At 30.6% G+C, this 19,798-nt stretch overlaps 1 protein-coding gene and 1 long non-coding RNA gene across 2 annotated transcripts; both read right to left on the bottom strand.

Annotated features, from left to right (window-relative positions):
• Window positions 1-6,401: 6,401 nt before the first annotated feature.
• Window positions 6,402-7,254, bottom strand: LOC133034039 (uncharacterized). Its single transcript, XR_009686005.1, has 3 exons — window positions 7,173-7,254; window positions 6,969-7,089; window positions 6,402-6,850 (listed from the first exon to the last, which is right to left on the bottom strand). It is a non-coding gene; the product is annotated as an uncharacterized LOC133034039 (long non-coding RNA).
• Window positions 7,255-7,668: 414 nt separating this feature from the next.
• LOC133034038 (uncharacterized) lies at window positions 7,669-9,192 on the bottom strand. The gene is made up of 2 exons (XM_061109061.1): window positions 8,654-9,192; window positions 7,669-8,516 (listed from the first exon to the last, which is right to left on the bottom strand). Exons 1-2 carry the CDS (start codon window positions 8,798-8,800, stop codon window positions 8,082-8,084), a joined length of 582 nt encoding a protein of 193 aa, XP_060965044.1. The 5' UTR covers window positions 8,801-9,192; the 3' UTR covers window positions 7,669-8,081.
• Window positions 9,193-19,798: the final 10,606 nt, after the last annotated feature.

The raw sequence follows: 19,798 nt of genomic DNA, 5'->3' as shown, positions 1-19,798 counted from the left end.
ATTATGATCAAATGTGTTATGTCTAACTTCTTTTAAGAGTCTCTTCTAGAGTACCGTTTCCATCACGGTTATCATCAATACTTTATAACATTAATGTATCTTCATGAGTACCTCTAGATTAATAGCTTTAGGACATATCAAATGAACATTTACTAATAATTTCTACATTGTTCATTTACGCTTCAGGCATTTTTAACTCATTCTAACTCAACTTTGGATAATATTGATTTGCAGTTGGCATATATCATTTTGAACTATATCCTTCTTATTTATCATCGATCCCAACTGCTTCTCTCTGATCGAGAGAATTTTTAAAAATTGTGATATGTAATAATATTAATACTCCTGTAGGGATTTCAATATATCACAATAAATTAATATTTATTTAAACTCATATATACTATATGACAATGAACTTCAGGTTCAATAAACTTCAGGTTTAAGTTCAATACTTATGAACTTAATTCATTTCTAAGAATGAGTCATACGTGTATAATTAGAAATACATAAATTTACAAATTTTATAAATCCATGATCATATGATCTTATCACATCGATAAGAAACTATGCAATAAAAATCTAACTATGGCTCAAGATTGTTACAAAAATATAATTTAAATATTTTCTATATGCAAATATATGCACATTCTTCTTTTGAGCCTTATAAATTAACAATGAGAAGAATCTTCTTGTTCTTCAATAAAATTTAGTCAAATTCTTTGATAATTTATTGCATATTATTGATCATGTCAAAATAACTCAATTCATGAACTCCAGGTTCACTATAATTTGTATTTCAATGAAACTTTCATAAGGTAATGTATCACTACAACATAATCATTACAAGTTTCATTTTTATATACACGAATAATATAATTATATTATTCTCCAAAACATTTACACTCTTCAGGAGTCACTATTATTTCTATCAAACTTTATATTTCTTCAGGAATCACTATCATTAGTTAAATTATGTGTATAATTTACATGACAACTTCATCATGTTATTGTAATGGTCAAATAGATATAACCATAATATATCATTCATTTTTTCTTGTATCTTTCTAACAAGTCATCTAATTTATTAATAGACTATTCATCAGTCTAATTATCATGACTTGATATATTATATATTTAAATGTACAACCAGTACATATAATAAGTTATTTCTTATCACTTTCATAACTAGATAAAAGTTATACATGTAGGTACATACAAAAATATTTTACTACTCCAAGTAGCAATTGAATGTAAGACTTCTTCAGGAAGCTTTTCAAATAATCATTTTGTGATTTTTTATCACTTTGATTATATTGTATCACTAATAAATATTAGTAAATTATATATTCACTTCTCGAAATATGCAAACTGAATTAAATAGTAACTGTATATATACATGTAATGACCGCTCTAGTAATATGGATTAGTAAAGGCAATTAGCACTAATTTTTATTATTTTATTATTATTTGTGAATTAATTTTAAATGTGGACCCAAATATTTAGAAATAAATATTAGAGTTATAATTTCTCAATTTCGGAGATTTTATTAAACTCTAGGGGTATTATTTAGCTTATATGTGAAATATGTTAATTTTGTAATTTTTGCTCGGCGACAATAGAAAATGCGATGGATGGCTAGATTGATCACATGGGTAAGTTTAGAACCCTATTTCATAGTGGGAATTATTTTAGAGAAAATAAATTATCGGGGTTGAGCGGGGTTATGGGAGTTGACCATTTTACCCCTATATTGGAAAATACCTAAGTTTAACCTTAAGGGTATTTAAGTCTTTTTTTTTAAGAATGGTGTAGTGGCTGCCTAGGGAGGTGACAAGTGGCCTTTATTTCAGCCAAAGGACAAATTAGTTTTCCCAATTTGGAATTATCTCATTTTTGTAAAAAAAGAAAGAAAAACCAAAATATTGAAGAACTCTTTCTCCTTTTCTCTCTCTCTCTTCGAAACCAGCTGAGGCAAGGGATTTTGGGAGCTGAATTCTGTGTTTTCAGCAAAGGATTCAAGAGGAATCAAAACAAGGTAACCCTAGTTTTTTTTCCCCTTAAGTTTTTGAAGTTATAGTTTAGTTTCATTATGAAATTTCTAGGTTTAGTGGCTGTTGGGTTGTGAAATGTTTGGGGTTCAATTTCTAGGGTTAGTTTGAGTTAATCTAAGTCCCTAGCAAGTGGTTTTGATGCTTGATATTGGTTCTAAGCAAGCTTGAGTTTTGAAACTCAAGCTTTGAGCTTTAATGGTATAATTTGATTTGTTGGTTTGTTCTGTGATTTATTGGTTGGAAATGGATGTTTATGCATTGTATAGGTGTACTGGAGAGTTTGGTAAGGTTTGGAATTGAATTGAATTAAGGGGGATGTTTTTTGGGTTCCCGGCTCAGAACCGAAATTCCGGTTCTGGGAGACCAGTACCAACCGGTCGACCGGTTGCTGACCCAGAACCGGATTGCCGGTTGGGAACCGGTCTGCCTGTTGGGGGAAATTCCAGAACCCTAGTTTTGGCCAATTTTGAGATATTTAGGGTATTGCCATGAGGTTTATCGATAGGAAAACTTTTAGTTTCAAGTTTAAGTCCCGAAAAGTGATTTAGCGAGTCACTCATCTGTATTACTATTATTGTGATTAGGGCATCCATCTAGCACGTGAATTCCGTTCAGGTCGGCCAGCACACTTGAATTCGGAAAACAGGTAAGAACTGTGTATAATGTATGATGTGATTATCTGAATGTGTGTATATGTGTTTATATATGCATGCTTGAATTATGTTAAGCACTACCAACACTTGTATGAATAAGTTATAGAGTGCATTGGTATAGTGATTATTGTGGCTGTGAGTACGATACAGTGATACCAACACGGGCACGGGAAAATGCTAAGGTGTGTGGTACATCACTCAGTATTACTTAGTGTTCGGGGTAAACCCTACCAACACTCGTACAGTGAGGTACGATGTGTATGTGGTATAGTGGTTGTACCCTGGTATTGAACGTTCATACTCATCTGTTAAGCTCTGTAAATAGGTGTATGGGCGCCTATTTACAGGTCGGAAATTATATGGTATGTTATATGCATTTCTTACTGAGTCTGTTGACTCACAGTTTCTGCTTCCTTGTGTAGGTAAAGGAAAGGCGAAGGCTGAACAAGAATGAACCTGAGCTCGGGTGAGATTGTACATGTCAAGCAGCGCGACCTGGAGTGTTCGGTCTCGGGACATCTGGGAGTTGTATTTTGAAAGTCACTGTGCGACCTGGAAATTATGTATTTTGAAATGTAAAGTTTGAACAGTAAATTTTACAAAGTTTGAAATCGGGATCCCAGAATTTGTAAATATTATATTATATTACAAAGTTTAATATTTAAAGCAAAAGTTTTAATTTGACACGTTTTTCGAGAAATCTCTTTGATTAGCAAAGATTGCACAATAATTGAATAAGCACTGTAGCGTGCCTTAGCATTAGGGCGTTACAAAACATATCTTATACATATCTTGTACCAACAATAGTTTGAAATCTATATTCTTTGAAATAATAAAATATGTACATATTAATGTGCTTCTGGCATTACCAATATATGTGAAATCTATATTATTTGAAATAGAATTTCATGTTTATTCATTCTCTTCAGGAAATGATATTTAAATATTCTAAATGTACAATAAAATTGTACAATTCATATTCTATTCAATAATCAAATATACTTTTATCTTGATTATAAGTGTGTCTGTACTACAGGTATGTGACTACTATTATTCAATTCCACACATGATATATAGATTTCATGCACTTTGATTGTGTGTGGTATCTCATCTTTTGGTTGTTTCCACTTTCTTCTGAAAATATTTGAGTAGTAAACAATATTGCATTCACTTCAGGGAATGACGTTAAACAAGTAGAACATTATTATAAATTTCTTAAAAATTTATTACTTGTTCATCCATTAAAATATAAGAAATTATTCAGTAATTTCTTTTACGATATTTTAAAGAATATATGAATACAGTTTTTGCATAATCTTCAAGATGTATGTAAAATTTGATCTTTAATATATGTCACATGCAATAATTTTCAACATTGCAAGTAATAACAATGTATAATAACTAGAGTTGTACATCGATCGGTTTGGGCGGTTTATCCTATATATTTTCTAACCCAATCTAAAGTTCAGGTTGCTAAAATTTAAGAGCAAACCGCCCAATTTAAAAAAAAAAAATCTGTAAACTGACCAACGGTTTGGTCGGGTTAACCCGCCCAAACCGGCCAAACTTTTTTTTTTAGTTTCAAAGTCAAAATCAATAAAAATTAAAAATATCACATTCCATTAAAGTACAACACAATATATATGACCTTAAAACTAACAATTAAGTATATAACTTTATATTATTATATATTTAATCATTTATGTTATATATAATAAAAACTAAAAAATTTAAAAAAAAAAAATTAAAATCCAAAATCGGGTTGGTCGGGTTGGTCGGTTTAATTGGGCGGGTGAGGCCTATTTTCAACCCGCCCAATTAATAGATTGGACAGTTTGTAATTTTTCGTTATTTCGGTTTGTAATTTTTATTGGGTTTTTCGGTTTGGTTTGGGAAGGTTATTCGGTTTTGGCGGTTTACGAATTTTTTTGTACAACCCTAATAATAACATGACTAATACGAACAATCTTGAAAAGTAGTTGAATTCAATTCGTATCATTCTCTGCAGAGAATGATGAACAATAAATACATGTCTCATGTATTTAAATAACATTAGTCATGTTCATTGTTATTCTTATACTTTGATGTTTCAATGCAATTTTCTTAACATTCTCCTTTTTTTTTTGTATTCAAAATCCTCTATAAAATTGCATCAATAATAATCATTTTTAATGATTCTTTAGTTTTATTCACATAAATATAATATTTTTTTGACAAATATAAAACATTTACTTCAGAAAATATTTGTCAAAATCTATATCGATATTAGATTACTTTTCATTGTCCTCAAAGAATACAAGAACATATACATGGATATGTATTCATCCATTTCATTATATATCCGTCAACTATATGATGAATATTACGTTTGTATAATTTTCAGGATATATGTAATATTTTATTGAGGATGCATAATCTTTAGGATATATGCAATATTTTATCGAAGATACATAATCTTCTGGATATATGTATAATTTATATAGATTTTCTCTATTATATCATAGGCACACATATATTGTAAATATTATAAATGATAAGAACATAATATATATATATATATGAAATCAATAATAAATATATAAAAACATATACATACATATATAATATATAGATATATAGATAAAAAGAAAAAGGAAAACAAAAGATTCTTGAAATTGTTTCAGTCAGATGAATATATATATATAAATATATATTTAGTGTATCGTGATTTTGAAACAATTTAAGAACTTTAACAAAATACTTACATTGGGGCTTGGGCAGAGACTCATGCTTGAAGCTTGGGAAGAGACTCGTGCTGATAACGTGTTATAAAATAATATAAAATCGATATGAAGAAAAGAAGAAGAATATGAAGAGAGAAAGAGAAAGTGAATAAGAATTTCTCAGTTATTTATTCCAATGGGGTGAACTCTTATTTATACAAATACAAGAGTCAAATATTAAGAAACTAAGAAAAAGAGAAACTAAGAAAAAAGAATGTTGATTACAATTAATGATAATAAATAAAAAATTTGGACATCCACATAATTATTAATATTTATAACAAATACAACATTATAGTTCCGAATGGAACTCTCATTTTTTTTAAGTTAGGATGATATACTTTCCATCAAAACATCGTGATGGAGCTGGAAACAAATATCAGATAAAATAGAAAATTCATACCCCTTCAAATTAAAAAAAAGTTTAATTCATTTATACAAGTCGCATATTGAGGTGATTAAAAAATTTATTTTGAATGCTATTGTTTTCGGTACTATGTTCTTTATTACTTATATTTATATATATAGAAAAAAAACAAAAATAATTCTTTACTATTGTGGAAATCATCACAACAATAATAAAATTTTTATTTCCCGTTGAATTTGGTGAGAAAAAATTCCCCAAATCCTCAATTAAAATTTTAATATTTAGACTTACTTTTTAATTATGAAAGAAAAAAATAAAGATGAAAATGAAAATGAAAATGAAAATAAAAATAAAAATAAAGACAAAGATAAAACGATAAATACACCCTATTATTAAAAAAAAATATAAACTTAAATAATTTTTAAAAATTAATGTTAATATTTTTTTAAAATTTTTTCCTTATATTATTTTATGTTAATTTCAATACTTATTTTGATTTTACTTTCATAATTTTTTCTAACTCATGTATATATATATATATATACTTATATATATACTAGCAAAAAACTACGTGCGAGGCACGTATAGTAAATTTTATGCTAGGTTTTTTTTTATGTTATTTGAAAGTGAGATTATTATTGAATACTGAATGCAATATATTAGTGTTTAAGAAAGCTTAATGATTTAAATATGTTCTTAAGTTAATCCAAAAATAAACTAAAAATTGATGTTCCAATATTTAAAGAAATATTACTTAAATGGGGGTAAGATAAAAAGAAAATTAAAAATCAATCTCTAAATTGTTGATAATTGAAGATAGCATTAGTCTTAAAATTGTAGATAAGAAAACTAATGATAGTCATTGGTGGATTTCAATCTTCATTTTCTTTGATAGAGACAATAGTGTAATTTTTGTATTTTACACTTTTCATTCTAGCCGGGTCCGCATATATCTGGATTATCCATTTTTTCTTTGATAAATTGATTATGGTAGTGTCGACAAAGCGGCGGTGTTCCTGCAAACAGTGATGTATTTTCATTTAAGATGATTAGACATGATGTGCATAATTTATTTAATTAAAAAATCAACTTATGAAAGTCATGTAAAACTATTTAATTTTTTAAAAACTACACCTCTGCAGTATAGTTCATTAGTTGGGCAGCATTACACGAAAATATTTTTTCGACAATATCTGCGAACATGACAGCAGATAGGCTCTTTGTATTGTCATCAAGTTCAACATATGCTATAGCACTGTAAAATGCATTATAAGATTGTTAGTATATTTTTTTATTTTAACTTAATTTCAATAACATTATATGTTTTTTGTAATATACCGTGGTGTAGGAAATCCTTCTTGGCCGCATGTTGGCTTGTCACATATGATTTTTTCATCGCGATTGTATAAATCTATTTTTTATGACATGCGTCACATGACATGTAATAAAAATTCTGGAGAGTGTCAGTTATTTTTATTGCTGCCTCAATCCAAAAATATTTTTTCTACATCCAAATCAAATGGTGTTAATAATAGTAAGATATTGAAACGAAAATTTCATAAAGTAAATATTATAGTAGTTTTTACCTCGTTCAAATTTGTGATTTTTCGTCAACTCTGAAATTTAGATGTTAGTCACTATTTCGTGTAATCCATCAAAAGATTTTGGAGAAGATTCGTATGTCAAGCAGTTTGCTATTGCGTTTTTAATTTCTGTTTCGTTGCTCTCCGCCCTTAAAATAGAGTAAGTATTATTATAAATATAGTATACAAAAATTTAAATTTTTTTGTGAAATGTGTAGCTATAATAGTATGTGTATTTGATTTTATGAGTATTACCATTCCTTTAGTGCTTCTGCTTCGAGGAGTTGAGGATTGATTTTGAAGGTACTCATGTCGCGTGACGATAGAGACATCCCTAAATCAAAATGTATGTGTTAATTGAATTTTTGAATTTTCGCTTTTAAATATCAGTAGTTTAATTAATGCAAACCTCTCTTGGTTTGAACAATTAGTTTTGATCCCAATATTATGGGTCTTTCTTCGATTACTTCTGCTATTTGTAAGCATTCATCGTGAACTTTATACCCCCACATCGTCAAACATACTGGTTTGAAGCTACAACTTTGTAAAGAAATAAAAAAATGGATTACCAAAAATTTTGTTAAATAGTATTTAATATATCACAATAAAAATGAACACAAGGGTGTATTTATAGTGGTAGATTAAATGTATAGTTTACCTTTCATCAATTAAATATATCTCTTGAATTGTATGTAGTCCATAGGGAGTGTTGACTTCTTTTGGTAGGTTCATTTTGAGAGCAATAGCCAAAATATCTAATAAATTGAAATATTAAATAGTTAGTCAATGAGGAATACATATATATAAAAATCAAATTGTAAATACCTATTGGTTTGCTGAATTCTTTAGGTGTATGCAGGTCGCTAAACGGAATGAAATCATAGTTTGGTGCTGATATCTGGTTGTCTTCTGTTTGGATTTCTTCGATTTCTGTTCTTGAGTTCAATGTCCAAGAATATTTGTAGTCTCGCTTTTTATCGAAAGGTGGGGCTGTTGCTTTTACATAAGCGTTGCTGATGTAGTAAGTGTGGAACACTTCCAAAGTGTTTTCTCTAGCATCAATTTCAGTGCCAAATATTACTGCTTCAACATCATTACCCTGTGTTCATTTTAAGGAAAAAAATATATTTATGAAATAATAATTTGTTGGAGCGTGTTTATAGTCAGAATTCGGTAAATATAGCATTTATTAGTAGAGTATTTACAATTTCAACGGTAAATAAACTAATTGTATACCTTTTTATCTGCTAACATAAGCTTTTGATATTTGAGTGGTAAACTCTTGCTTGTCCGCTTTCCAAATTTTTCTAACACTCTCATTTCAATCTTCCAACTTTCTGTAGTTGGGGTGATATCCTTAATTGTTGTATATATTGTAGCCATTTATTCAACTGTTTTCAAATAAATCTGTAGATAGACAAAATAAAAAATATAGTAATGACTACGTAATCAATAAAAAGAGTCATAAAATATAATCAATATCTTATTAATTATAATATTAGTGAAGAGTAGTGCATGAGATTGAAGATGGTAGCCTTCACTTATCTTTGGGTTACACTATAACAATTGAAGGTAAAAATAAAAAAAAAAATTAGAAAAAAATGGTCGGTTTGAACGGGTTAACCGACAAAACGATAAATTTCATTACGCGGGTTATTATTTTCTTTTTGCTTAATTGGATAGATTGCACTTAGATTTTTGTAATCCGTCTTTACATTAAATTAAATAAAATATAGCATAAACTGTCGACTAATGTACACCCCTAGTTAGTACTCCAATTCGAACCCGTCCGTCCAATAAACAGGTCCAATCTAATTTCAACGGATTTTGAATGGCCAGACTTCATACAAATGGATTCTGATGGATTGGGCGGCGAGGCAGATTGACAGATATTTGGTTCTCCTACCTTAAACATAAGCCTTGCTAAATTTCCTTTTTTTTTTTTTTAAAAAAAAAAACCTTTGCTAAATTTTAGTGATACATATTTTGGTTAAAGACGACAGAGTACAAAATTACAAATACTCTTTGTGTAGTTGGGATGGGAAAGACTACCCCATGTAGCTGTAAGCCAATACTATTCAAAAGCTTGTTTCCTAAGCAAAAGAAATCTAAAGGCACCACTCCTCTAGCTACTCTCTATTTTTCTTCTCTTCCTTCACAATAATAATCAATGATTAAACAAAAAAGTTATATACATACCAAACACAATGATAAGTAAAAATATCAGCAGCCAACCCCAAAATCCATCTGCCATAGAACAGGATGATAAGGCATCTTTAGCACTCAGTGACTTCTTACATAATCCTGCAAAATTTTCAACCAACGTGAATGTTTAGACGACATATGCCAGTGCATGCAATAATACATTAAATTTAATTCATTGAAGTGTCTTACCTTCCCAATCTTGTTAATTCCGGTTCTTCAAGAAGCATGTCCTGCAGAGGCTTTACGTCTTTATCTTCGCTTGCACAACTACTAAAAAAGAAATAGAAAATTAATGTCATCCATGTCGATCAACTACTTGTAGAGATGACATGAAGCTAACAAGAATATGTACTATTGTTTCGTGAACATATTAATGCAGATCATTAAAGGGATTGTTGGAGAAAGAATACTTTTTCCTATTGACTAAGTAGTGAGTATGGACATCCAATTCTGATGAAAAAAACAGATTGTAATCAAGAAACCAATAATTTCTTCTAAAGGTTAAAATCACTTTTCCCTAAACAAAGTCAGCATACCGAATGCGATATGCCAGGATTGAGAAAATCCATGATTTCTATATCTTAGATAGACTGTACATCTAAATATAGAGGAAGATTTACATAAATTTCTTGGCCCTTTTTTTAGACTTTCTACTGTTGGTACTTGCATCATACAAGACACAGTACCATCTATATTGCCATCAACAGTGATTTTACCTGTCTGGACATCAACCCTCTCTTGCAGCGCATAGATGACAATTTCAGCAAGATAGATGAGCAAATTCTGTGGAGTAGCGATCATGGTCGAGATTAATTCGATTGGGAAATAGTTAAACTCGAAGCAAACCATGCCAGTATGCTGTACATACTTCCAATGCAGTTTTTTTTGTTTACACATCAACTTATAAATCCTGCTTGATATGATGATCATACAAAAGAAAAACAAAGCAGAAACCTTATTATTGTTCAATTAAATCAAATTCAACTTCAATCTTTACACAAAGTGCTTCAGCAAAATTAAATCAATCAACTCAACTAAAACATTAATTTAACAAATTTCGAAGTATAAAAAACCAAATCAATCTTGATTTCTTCTCACGAAGGCTTCGAATCCGTTTTGTAAAGCTTGTTATAATCCTCAAGTTCATCGTAATAAATATCCCATAGGCATCGAACGCAGCCGCTTCCACAACAATCCCCAGGCAACGGTTTTTCCGGCGGAGGAGGCGGCGGAGGTTTTTCCGATCCAGTAGCGGGAGGTTCCTCCCAACCCAAGTGAAGTGCCAAGTTGTGATTGTTCGAAAAAAAAAACAAAGAAGAGATAATGATACACATTCGTATGCGCATGGCTGGGAGATACAGGACGCCTATAGCTTATAAATGAGTTAATGATACACATTCGTATGGTTCTCTAATTGAGGGTAGAGGTTGATTCAATTGTTTTAGAATATTTAATTGAGGGCAGAGATTGATTCAATTGTTTTAGGATATTTGATTGAGGTGATTGTTAATATCAGTTCAAATTCAAATATTTAATTTAGGATATTTATTATTATTTTATTATAGATAAATAATATTTTATAATTTTATTAAATAAAAATTAAAAGTCACCCATAAAATTCTCAAAAACCAAGAATTTCAGTTATATAGGTATACTTTATATAGAATAGATATATTTTTTATTTTTTTTCTAAGAAAATTTCATATAATTTTTTATTTTAATTTTTTTGTCATAATATTTGAAATATACTTTATTTTTATTTGATAGGTATATATTTTTTTTTTAAGAATATGAATTGGAAGAAAAAAGTTAAAAAAACTTAGTACAATTAAAGATATAAATTTTATATAAAATAAAAATTATTAAAATGAGGTGTATTTAAAAATTTTTGATGTAACACCCTAACTAGCATAGGCGTATTACGTGATTTTTAAACGTACTGTTCAGCTCGTTGCTAATCAACGAGGTTTATGGAAATCGTGATTAATTAAAATTTTTACTTTTTAATTAAACTTATAAAATATTTCATACAAAATACTGTGGGATCCCATTTACAAAAAAACTTTACAAAAGTTACTGTCTAATACAAAATACTTGTCGCCTAGCGACTAATTACAAAAGCACTGTTGTTCCGAGGATCGTACGCTCCAGGCCTAATCGCCCCGACATGTACAATCTTCATCGGCTCGTTCTCACGGTTCTTCAGCTTTGGCCTTGCCCTTACCTACACATAAACATAGCACTGTGAGTCGACAGACTCAGTAAGAAAAGCATAAATCATAATCATACATAAATCTCGGGTTATGATCAGACGCCCATACCCCTGACCATAACCCTAACTGCCGTGTCCCACACGATACTGAGTCCCGAACGTTCGTACGATGGTACTATTGACAAGTAACAACCTATACTCGGTTCACTGGTCATACTCCAGCTGCTAGTCATACCTAGCCCAACCGATGTGTTATAGTATCAGCCTATACTCGGTTCACTGGTCATACCCCAGCTGCTAGTCATACTCTAGCCTAGCCGATGTGATACGGTCAAATACACAGTACCACCAACCCTAGAATCAGCCTAAACTCGGTATACTGGTCATACTCCAGTTGCTAGTCATACTCTAGCCTAACCGAGGTGATATGGTCGGATGGTACGAAGCCAACATACATATCTAATGTAATCTAATAGGCTTCCTAACATGCATGCTAAACATGTAATATATATATATATGCATTCTGTTATACTAATCTTACCTCAATTCCGAATTCAGGTGTGCCGATCAACCTAAGTGGAACGAACTGCGCGGCAGTTTACAGGCTCCTAAACCATAACAATCACAACACTATTAAGTGATACGCTAAATCACTTCCCGGGGACTTAAACTAGAAACTAAAAGTTTCCCTATCGATAAAAAGCATGGCAATACCCTAAATAACATAAAAACGAGAAAAACTAGGGTTCCTAAAAATTTTCCAACCGGCAGACGAATTGCACAATCGGAATTCTAGTTCTGGGAATTCCTGAACCCCATTCGGAATTCCGGTTGCACATCCGGAATTCCAGTTCCTCGCAGGAATCATTCAAAAATTCACAACTCTTTCAAATCAAACCCAATTTAAACCAAACCTTCCAGACCTGTTCTAAATACCCCAAAGAACATTTCTAAAGCATCAAAACAACCCAGCAAGTACAGATACGAAAAATGCCATGTGAGCTCCAAGCTTTGAGTTCAAAACTCAAACTTGGCTAAAGCTTACCTACAAGCATCAAAACAAGCTTAAATCTACTCAACCATGCAAATAAAAACTGCAGAAACCGAATTCAAACACAAACAATCTCAACAGCAACAAATTTCACAATTTCACTTTGAAAAACCATAGTTTTGAGTAAAAATTCCATAACTTTAAACAGCACCACAACATGCATCACAAGTAGCTCTATTCTACTCAAATAATCAAGATTAAACTTCTGTAAACAACATCAAAAACACAGCAACAACTATGAATCAAAACTAAGCATGCAACCTATCCATTTTCCTCAAAAATTCAAGAAAATAACAAGGCAAGTTCAAGGATCTTACCAACAACTTGAACTGCACCTAAATTGATTGAAAATGCTTGAAACACCAAGAGAAATGGCCAACTTCTTGCCGCTCAAAGAGGGCCGAATAGAGAGAGAGAGAGAGAGAGAGAGAGAGAGAGAGAGAGAGAGAGAGAGAGAGAGAGAGAGAGAGAGAGAGAGAGAGAGAGAGAGAGAGAGAGAGAGAGAGAGAGAGAGAGAGAGAGAGAGAGAGAGAGAGAGAGAGAGAGAGAGAGAGGAAACATTTGTTTTGCTTTTCTTTTCTAATTTTCTAATTTTGAAATAAAGGCTAAAATGAATAATTCCACTCTATATTCAGCCAAAAATTAACATTTAAAAACATATAATCAAATTACACTTAGTCCACTAAAGGACAAAATAACATTGGGGTAAAATGACCATTTTGCCCCTCCACACTAAAATAACAAAAAGGGGTACTAAAGAGTATTTTTGGGAAATTCTAAATTCCCGACCACTCCCGACATTCCCAATGTCTAATAAACCGTCCCAATATACTAACATACTAAGTTGTGATTTTACTGAGCCAAACACCGAGTTCCATGTTACCGGGCACCGGAAATGCAAAATTATGAAATTCACTATATGACATAAAATGCATTTCAGAATTCAATAATAACAGCATAAATAATTATTTAAATATCTATAAATAATTTTCATAATTAATCATAATTAACTGCTAATTTCCAAATTAAACTAAGCGGTCTTTACATTTAAGGTGTAAATAAAATTTCCCAAAATAAACTAAAATAAACTAAGTAGAGCAGAAAAATAGAATTAGTTTTTTTTTTTCTTTTTAATTTAATAATAACATATACATATATAGTTTTTTGGGTCCTTCTATAATGCACCCCTTTAAAGGAATGTGTAATCTCTACTTGTTTTGTCATTTAGAAGAATTTTTTAGTTCATTTTTTTTTATATTTGTGTACGTTATAATTATTTAAGATATCTTATATAATTTTGAGAAATTCGAAATAATTTACAATATAGAAATAGTGTTCAAACATTCTATTTCACACACGTATAAAATAAAATAGTCACACCTGCAACACAATATTTGATCCCTATTTTTAGCATGTTAAAGTTTTCTGAATTTTTTAAAATTTGACAGAATGTCTTAAATAACTATAACATGTATATAATCATTAGAAAAAATTAGACTTAAAAATTATATTTTGAATACTATTTTAGATACATCCTTTTTCTTAAGGGGTTGCAATGTAAAATTTTTCAAATATTTTTTTTGTTCAACCGATCATTATTGTTTATTTTTATAAAGGAGAAAATTTTATAATTTTATAAATAAATAAAATAAAACAAAAAAAAATACATTTATTTGCAATGTATGTATTGTCAGACCAAGAGTTTTTCTTTTTAAGAAAAAAAAAACAAAGTAGAAAAGATGTTTGGTCTTAACAGAAAAGTTAGAAACGTTTTATTTTTCTAAAATTAAATGATGTGTTAATTGTTAAAAATAATTTTCAAAAATAATAGTTTTTCTAAAAATTTTCAACGAATAAAATTTTCAGAATTAACCTTATAGTTTTTTTTTTAATTTTTTTTAATGACAAAAAAAGCAACCAATAACTTAAACAAAATTCAATATGGCAACTAATTTCATATTACTAAAAATAATTTGTAATTATATATATAAAAGTTATTGTATGGTATATATTCTTTATAACTTTATTTTATAAAATTATTTCGATAACATCATACAATAATTATATATATATTAAAAAATATATATTTATTTTGCTAATATAAACTATTTAGTACCTTATTAGATTTTAAATATATTTAAAGGTAACGTAAAAGTGTTGGAAATTTATTTTACCAGGATCTAGATTTACTACCATGTATGTTGGATTAACAACCTAATATGAATTCTAAAACAATGAAAATAAACACATATAAAGTTAGAAAACCTTACAGTGGGTGCAGCGGAATAATATGACTCCTTCCGTTCAGATCTCTAGCCCTTGATTCCTTTCTGTAGCAGAGCATCACCAAGATCTGAACCTGGATCTTCTTTTCTCCTTCTTTGATGCAGAAATTCCATAGTCTTCCATACTATGATTGAGATACCACTTGATGTGTGTGGGCACTACTCATTCACAAGAAGTTTCGAAATTTAGAGAGAAGAAAAGAGAGAGAGAGAGAGGCGTGTGAGGCTTTTTCTGAGAGAAACAAAGTGATCAAGGATGTGTCTTAGTTTCCTCAAGCCAACACTTTCTATTTATAGAAAACCCTCTAGGTTTAGGTTAGAATTGTATCGCATTAAAATAATGGAAACTACAAATGGTATTTCTCATGCATAGGGCCGGCCATACAAAGGGTATTGGGCCTCACTTTGCAACTTTCCCATTTTGTTATTTTCCATTCCCATTTTCTCAAAAATGCCAATTTTCCAATTTAACCTTTTAAATGCCAATTCTAATTATTTAATAACTTGGAAATAATTATCAAATAATATTGCCATTTAATATATTTATTAATTTAGACATATAAAGTCTCTTAATCAATAAATAAACCCAAAATCTCTTTTCTTTACAATTTCGCCCTTGCTTAGTGAAAATTCATAAAGTAGACATAGTCTAACTTTTAGAATTTTAATTGATTAATTAAAATCAATTAACTGAGTCTTACAAGCAGTATGGCCTCAACTAGTATGGGGACCATGGGTCTATATAACCGAGCTTCCAATAAGTCGAACCGAATTTACCAAGTAAATTCCCTAACTTATTAATTCCTCATTGAATCCACACTTAGAACTTGGAATTGCACTCTCAGTCATATAGAAACGCTCTATATGTTCCACGATATAGACACGTCATCAGTTATCCATTGTTATAACCCTAATGTGATCAATGATCCTCTATATAGATGATTTACACTGTACAGGATTAAATTACCGTAACACCCTACAATGTATTTTATCCTTAAAACACTTAACCCTGTATAAATGATATTTCACCTAAGTGAAATGAGATCTCCACCATTAATCTTCGTTTGGTTAAGCTCGAAGGAAATCATCCTTTACTTCTATTTGCCAAATAGAAGCTATAGATTCCATATTTATGTTAGCGCTCCCACTCAATTGCATTACCGTGTTCCCAAAATGTACGTATCACCCTGATACAAAACTAGGCTTAACTAACAAATCAAAGAACACGAGTAACACTCTTGAAATTGAGCCTAACCATATCAGGATTTCGATCATGTGATCTAGGATCAACAGGTGATATTGAATTGAATAGATATTACGGTAAATTTTAACATATCTAATCAAAGTTCAATATCGGTCCCTTCCGATGTATACTCCATACATCCAATACTGGTAAACTTTGCCAATGTCTTGGAAAGGACATAACACTTTTCCAAGGTGTAAGAATACCTATCGCTGATTATACCATGTCAGTCTAAATCCAGTGTTCTGACAAATCAGGGAATAAACTTTTGAACATATAATAAAGATTATATTCCACTGTGCTGACAACACTATAATCTTTAACCAACTCATATGTTCTGGACTTAAAAAGAATTCATACATTATATACCTATAATCATGAAATAAATCATGTGAACCATGCAACATAAAATGTTATTTCTGATCTTTATTAATAAGTAAATCAGATTATATGAAATGAGTTTTATTTAGGGCATAAAACCCAACAAACTCCCACTTGCACTAATATAAAACAAAAAGTGCATTTCAAATAATCATTAACACCTTGATATACCAATCAAGTGTAATAGTAGTAAACTCCTCGTAATAGGATCTGATAGGTTGAATTAAACACAACCTCTTCTCCACTATTACTCTTCCTTAATCACAAAATCCTTGATAATGTGAAATTCCTCTCTATATGTCTACTCTTTTGGGATACTGGATTCTATACTTTTGGGCAACTACTCTTTCGTTATTCAGGAAGTAACCCTAGTAGTTAAGGCAAGTTGGAACACTGCCACAAATGTATAGAACTTTCCTTAGACTGAATAAGTATCTTTCCTGCAACTTTTAACATTCAGTCTCTCTCTGGTAGACCAAGAGATTTCCGATAGGTTTTTACACTTCTCCAAAATCGCTACTCCACCCCCAAAGTAATCACCATCTCATCAGCAGACTTTCTAGCACAAAGGCAAGTCTTGAAATCTGATGTGGTGTAGTCTAAGAGTTTTAAACAAACACCCTTATTGACTAACATATAGTTCCTCTTCTTAATCTTAAAAATTTACTTGATTGTCTTCCAATGTTCTTCTCCTGGATTAATCTGATACTTACTCATTACTCCCACTCAACAGCAGGTGTCTGGTCTAAGGCATACTAAAACATATCTGAGACCTCTCACTGTTGATTTAAGAAATTCTTTCATGGCTTTATCTTCTCAGGAATAGTTGAGACTTTTCCTTAGATAAATAAAATCTATATCTAAGAAGTTGTGAAGCTTCTATAGATTTCCATTGGAAACAAAATGCTCCAGCATCTTACTAAAGTAAGTTGCTTGCATTAGAGTAAGTAATTTCCAGGTATACCACAAGCCATAGGTTTAGATAAACTCAAACCTACAATACTAGGAACAGGAAGTTTTGTTAAGTCCATTGAATAGACTTATTAACGAAAATTTCCTTTCATGTCCTTGTAACAGAAAACTTTAGGTTACTCCATGTGAATGGATCAAACTATAGTTCTCTTGGCTTTCTTATTAGTTTCTTATCTTGACAATCCATTACTTGTTTAAACTCACAATGGATTTTAATCACTAGTGTCTTCCAAGTTATAACAAGGTGAGTTCCTAGAAACTCTCCCACTACAACAAGGTACCGTGAACTATGTCAAAGAAAAATAAATGGTATAGATCTCTTCAGTTGTGTTAAGACAACAGAGGCAGTGGGATCATCTTGTAAAATAAGATGAAAGAACACTTTTGGAATCAAGAAAATATCTCCTTTATTTGCTACTTTATTTTCAGACTTAGTCATTTTCTTAGAAAAGTAGTATTTGTTTAAACAAACATTTTCTCATCTAATGACTATGGGATGCTCCACCCCTAATCACTTAGAATAGTTAACAAACATGCAAACTAGGGTTAGCAGTTCTAGCTTTTCTTAAGATTTCGATTAGGTCATCCATGAATCTAGTAATGATTTACATTAAGTATACAACCATTGCATCATTCTGAAATTTTATTTCCATAGAAGGATTTAGGCAACGACTATTAACTAATCATCAATATGCAACTCGAATTTCTGGGGAGGTAAGTTTGGATATAATTCAAAAATCAAATTAATGATCTTTGAACTGCATATCTACTACCTTTTTCTCCACCCCTATCAGTTCGCAAGATCTTTAACCACTTACCATTGCTAGAAATTCATGAAATTTTTCAAACATTTCAAATTTCCTTTGCATAAGGTAAAATCTAGAGTGATCGTTTTAAGAATACAACGAAAACTCATATCCACCCCTGAATGTACATCCTTCTGCGAATGAGATGAACTTACTTTCAGTGGATATAGGCATATTATCTCTTTGCAGAGAATGATCTTGTCCAAACCACTGTGAACAAGATACAAATGCCATAGATTTATAAAATATGTGGTTGTATCTTTTGATGACTTAAGTTACATCAACATCAAAGAGTTCTTAGAATAGTGCAAGTGGATTCTGGTCACAGAATACTAAACTCATACAGTTTGAATCCATTGATAGAAAATGGTTATGAAACACTTGTGAAAGTGTAACTGTATAATTAGTCATTCTTTCTTGGACCACCACTACTAATCTAACTCTATGATTTGCCTATACAAGTAGGAGATATCTAAGATTGAGGATTTATATCATTTAGGGATACAATTCCGGGAATATAATCATATGCGTCATCTAATTTCTTAAGAGAAAATATGACTTTATATGATTTATAGACCATTCATCCAATGATATGTCATTAAGCTAATTCGAAATGAATAAGCTAAGAGGAATTAGGATAATTTCGTTTTAAATAAGAATCCAACGATGCTCCGATTAGCGAGAGTCAAAGTAATCTTATTTATACAATCTTCTTGTTTCATATTGTAAAATACTAGTCTAAAGTGTCATCAATTGATGAACAGCTAGATGTTGCATTTACAATATTTATCTTTCGAGATCTAACACTATTATGTTAGTCTAATGGTGAAAATCCATTAGGGATTTATCTCATTAGAAAAACAAATCAAGTTAGACCAACAATGAAGATTCGAAATTAAACTACAATTTAATAACAGAAAATAACATGGTTCAATACAAATTCATACACAATTCAGAAATTATTAAGCACATAGCAAGTAGGAATGACAAGTGAAAATACTAAAACATACAATCCTAAATAATTTCCAAAGTTTTCAACAAACTGATATCAGTGTCCCGTTTAGGCGAGAGTCAAAGCTATCATTCATTGAATAGAGTTGTCAGCTCATCTAAAATGTCAAACATTCTAGCAACCTTTTATTCGATCAAGATGTGAATCCGCGTTGTCCCGTTTAGGCGAGAGTCAAGGCTATTCTATCTTATGAGCTTCCACCATTGTTTCATAT

Source organism: Cannabis sativa, chromosome 2, assembly GCF_029168945.1.
Source record: "Cannabis sativa cultivar Pink pepper isolate KNU-18-1 chromosome 2, ASM2916894v1, whole genome shotgun sequence".
Classification (NCBI taxonomy): domain Eukaryota; kingdom Viridiplantae; phylum Streptophyta; class Magnoliopsida; order Rosales; family Cannabaceae; genus Cannabis; species Cannabis sativa.
This window is presented reverse-complemented; position numbering and strand designations above follow the sequence as displayed.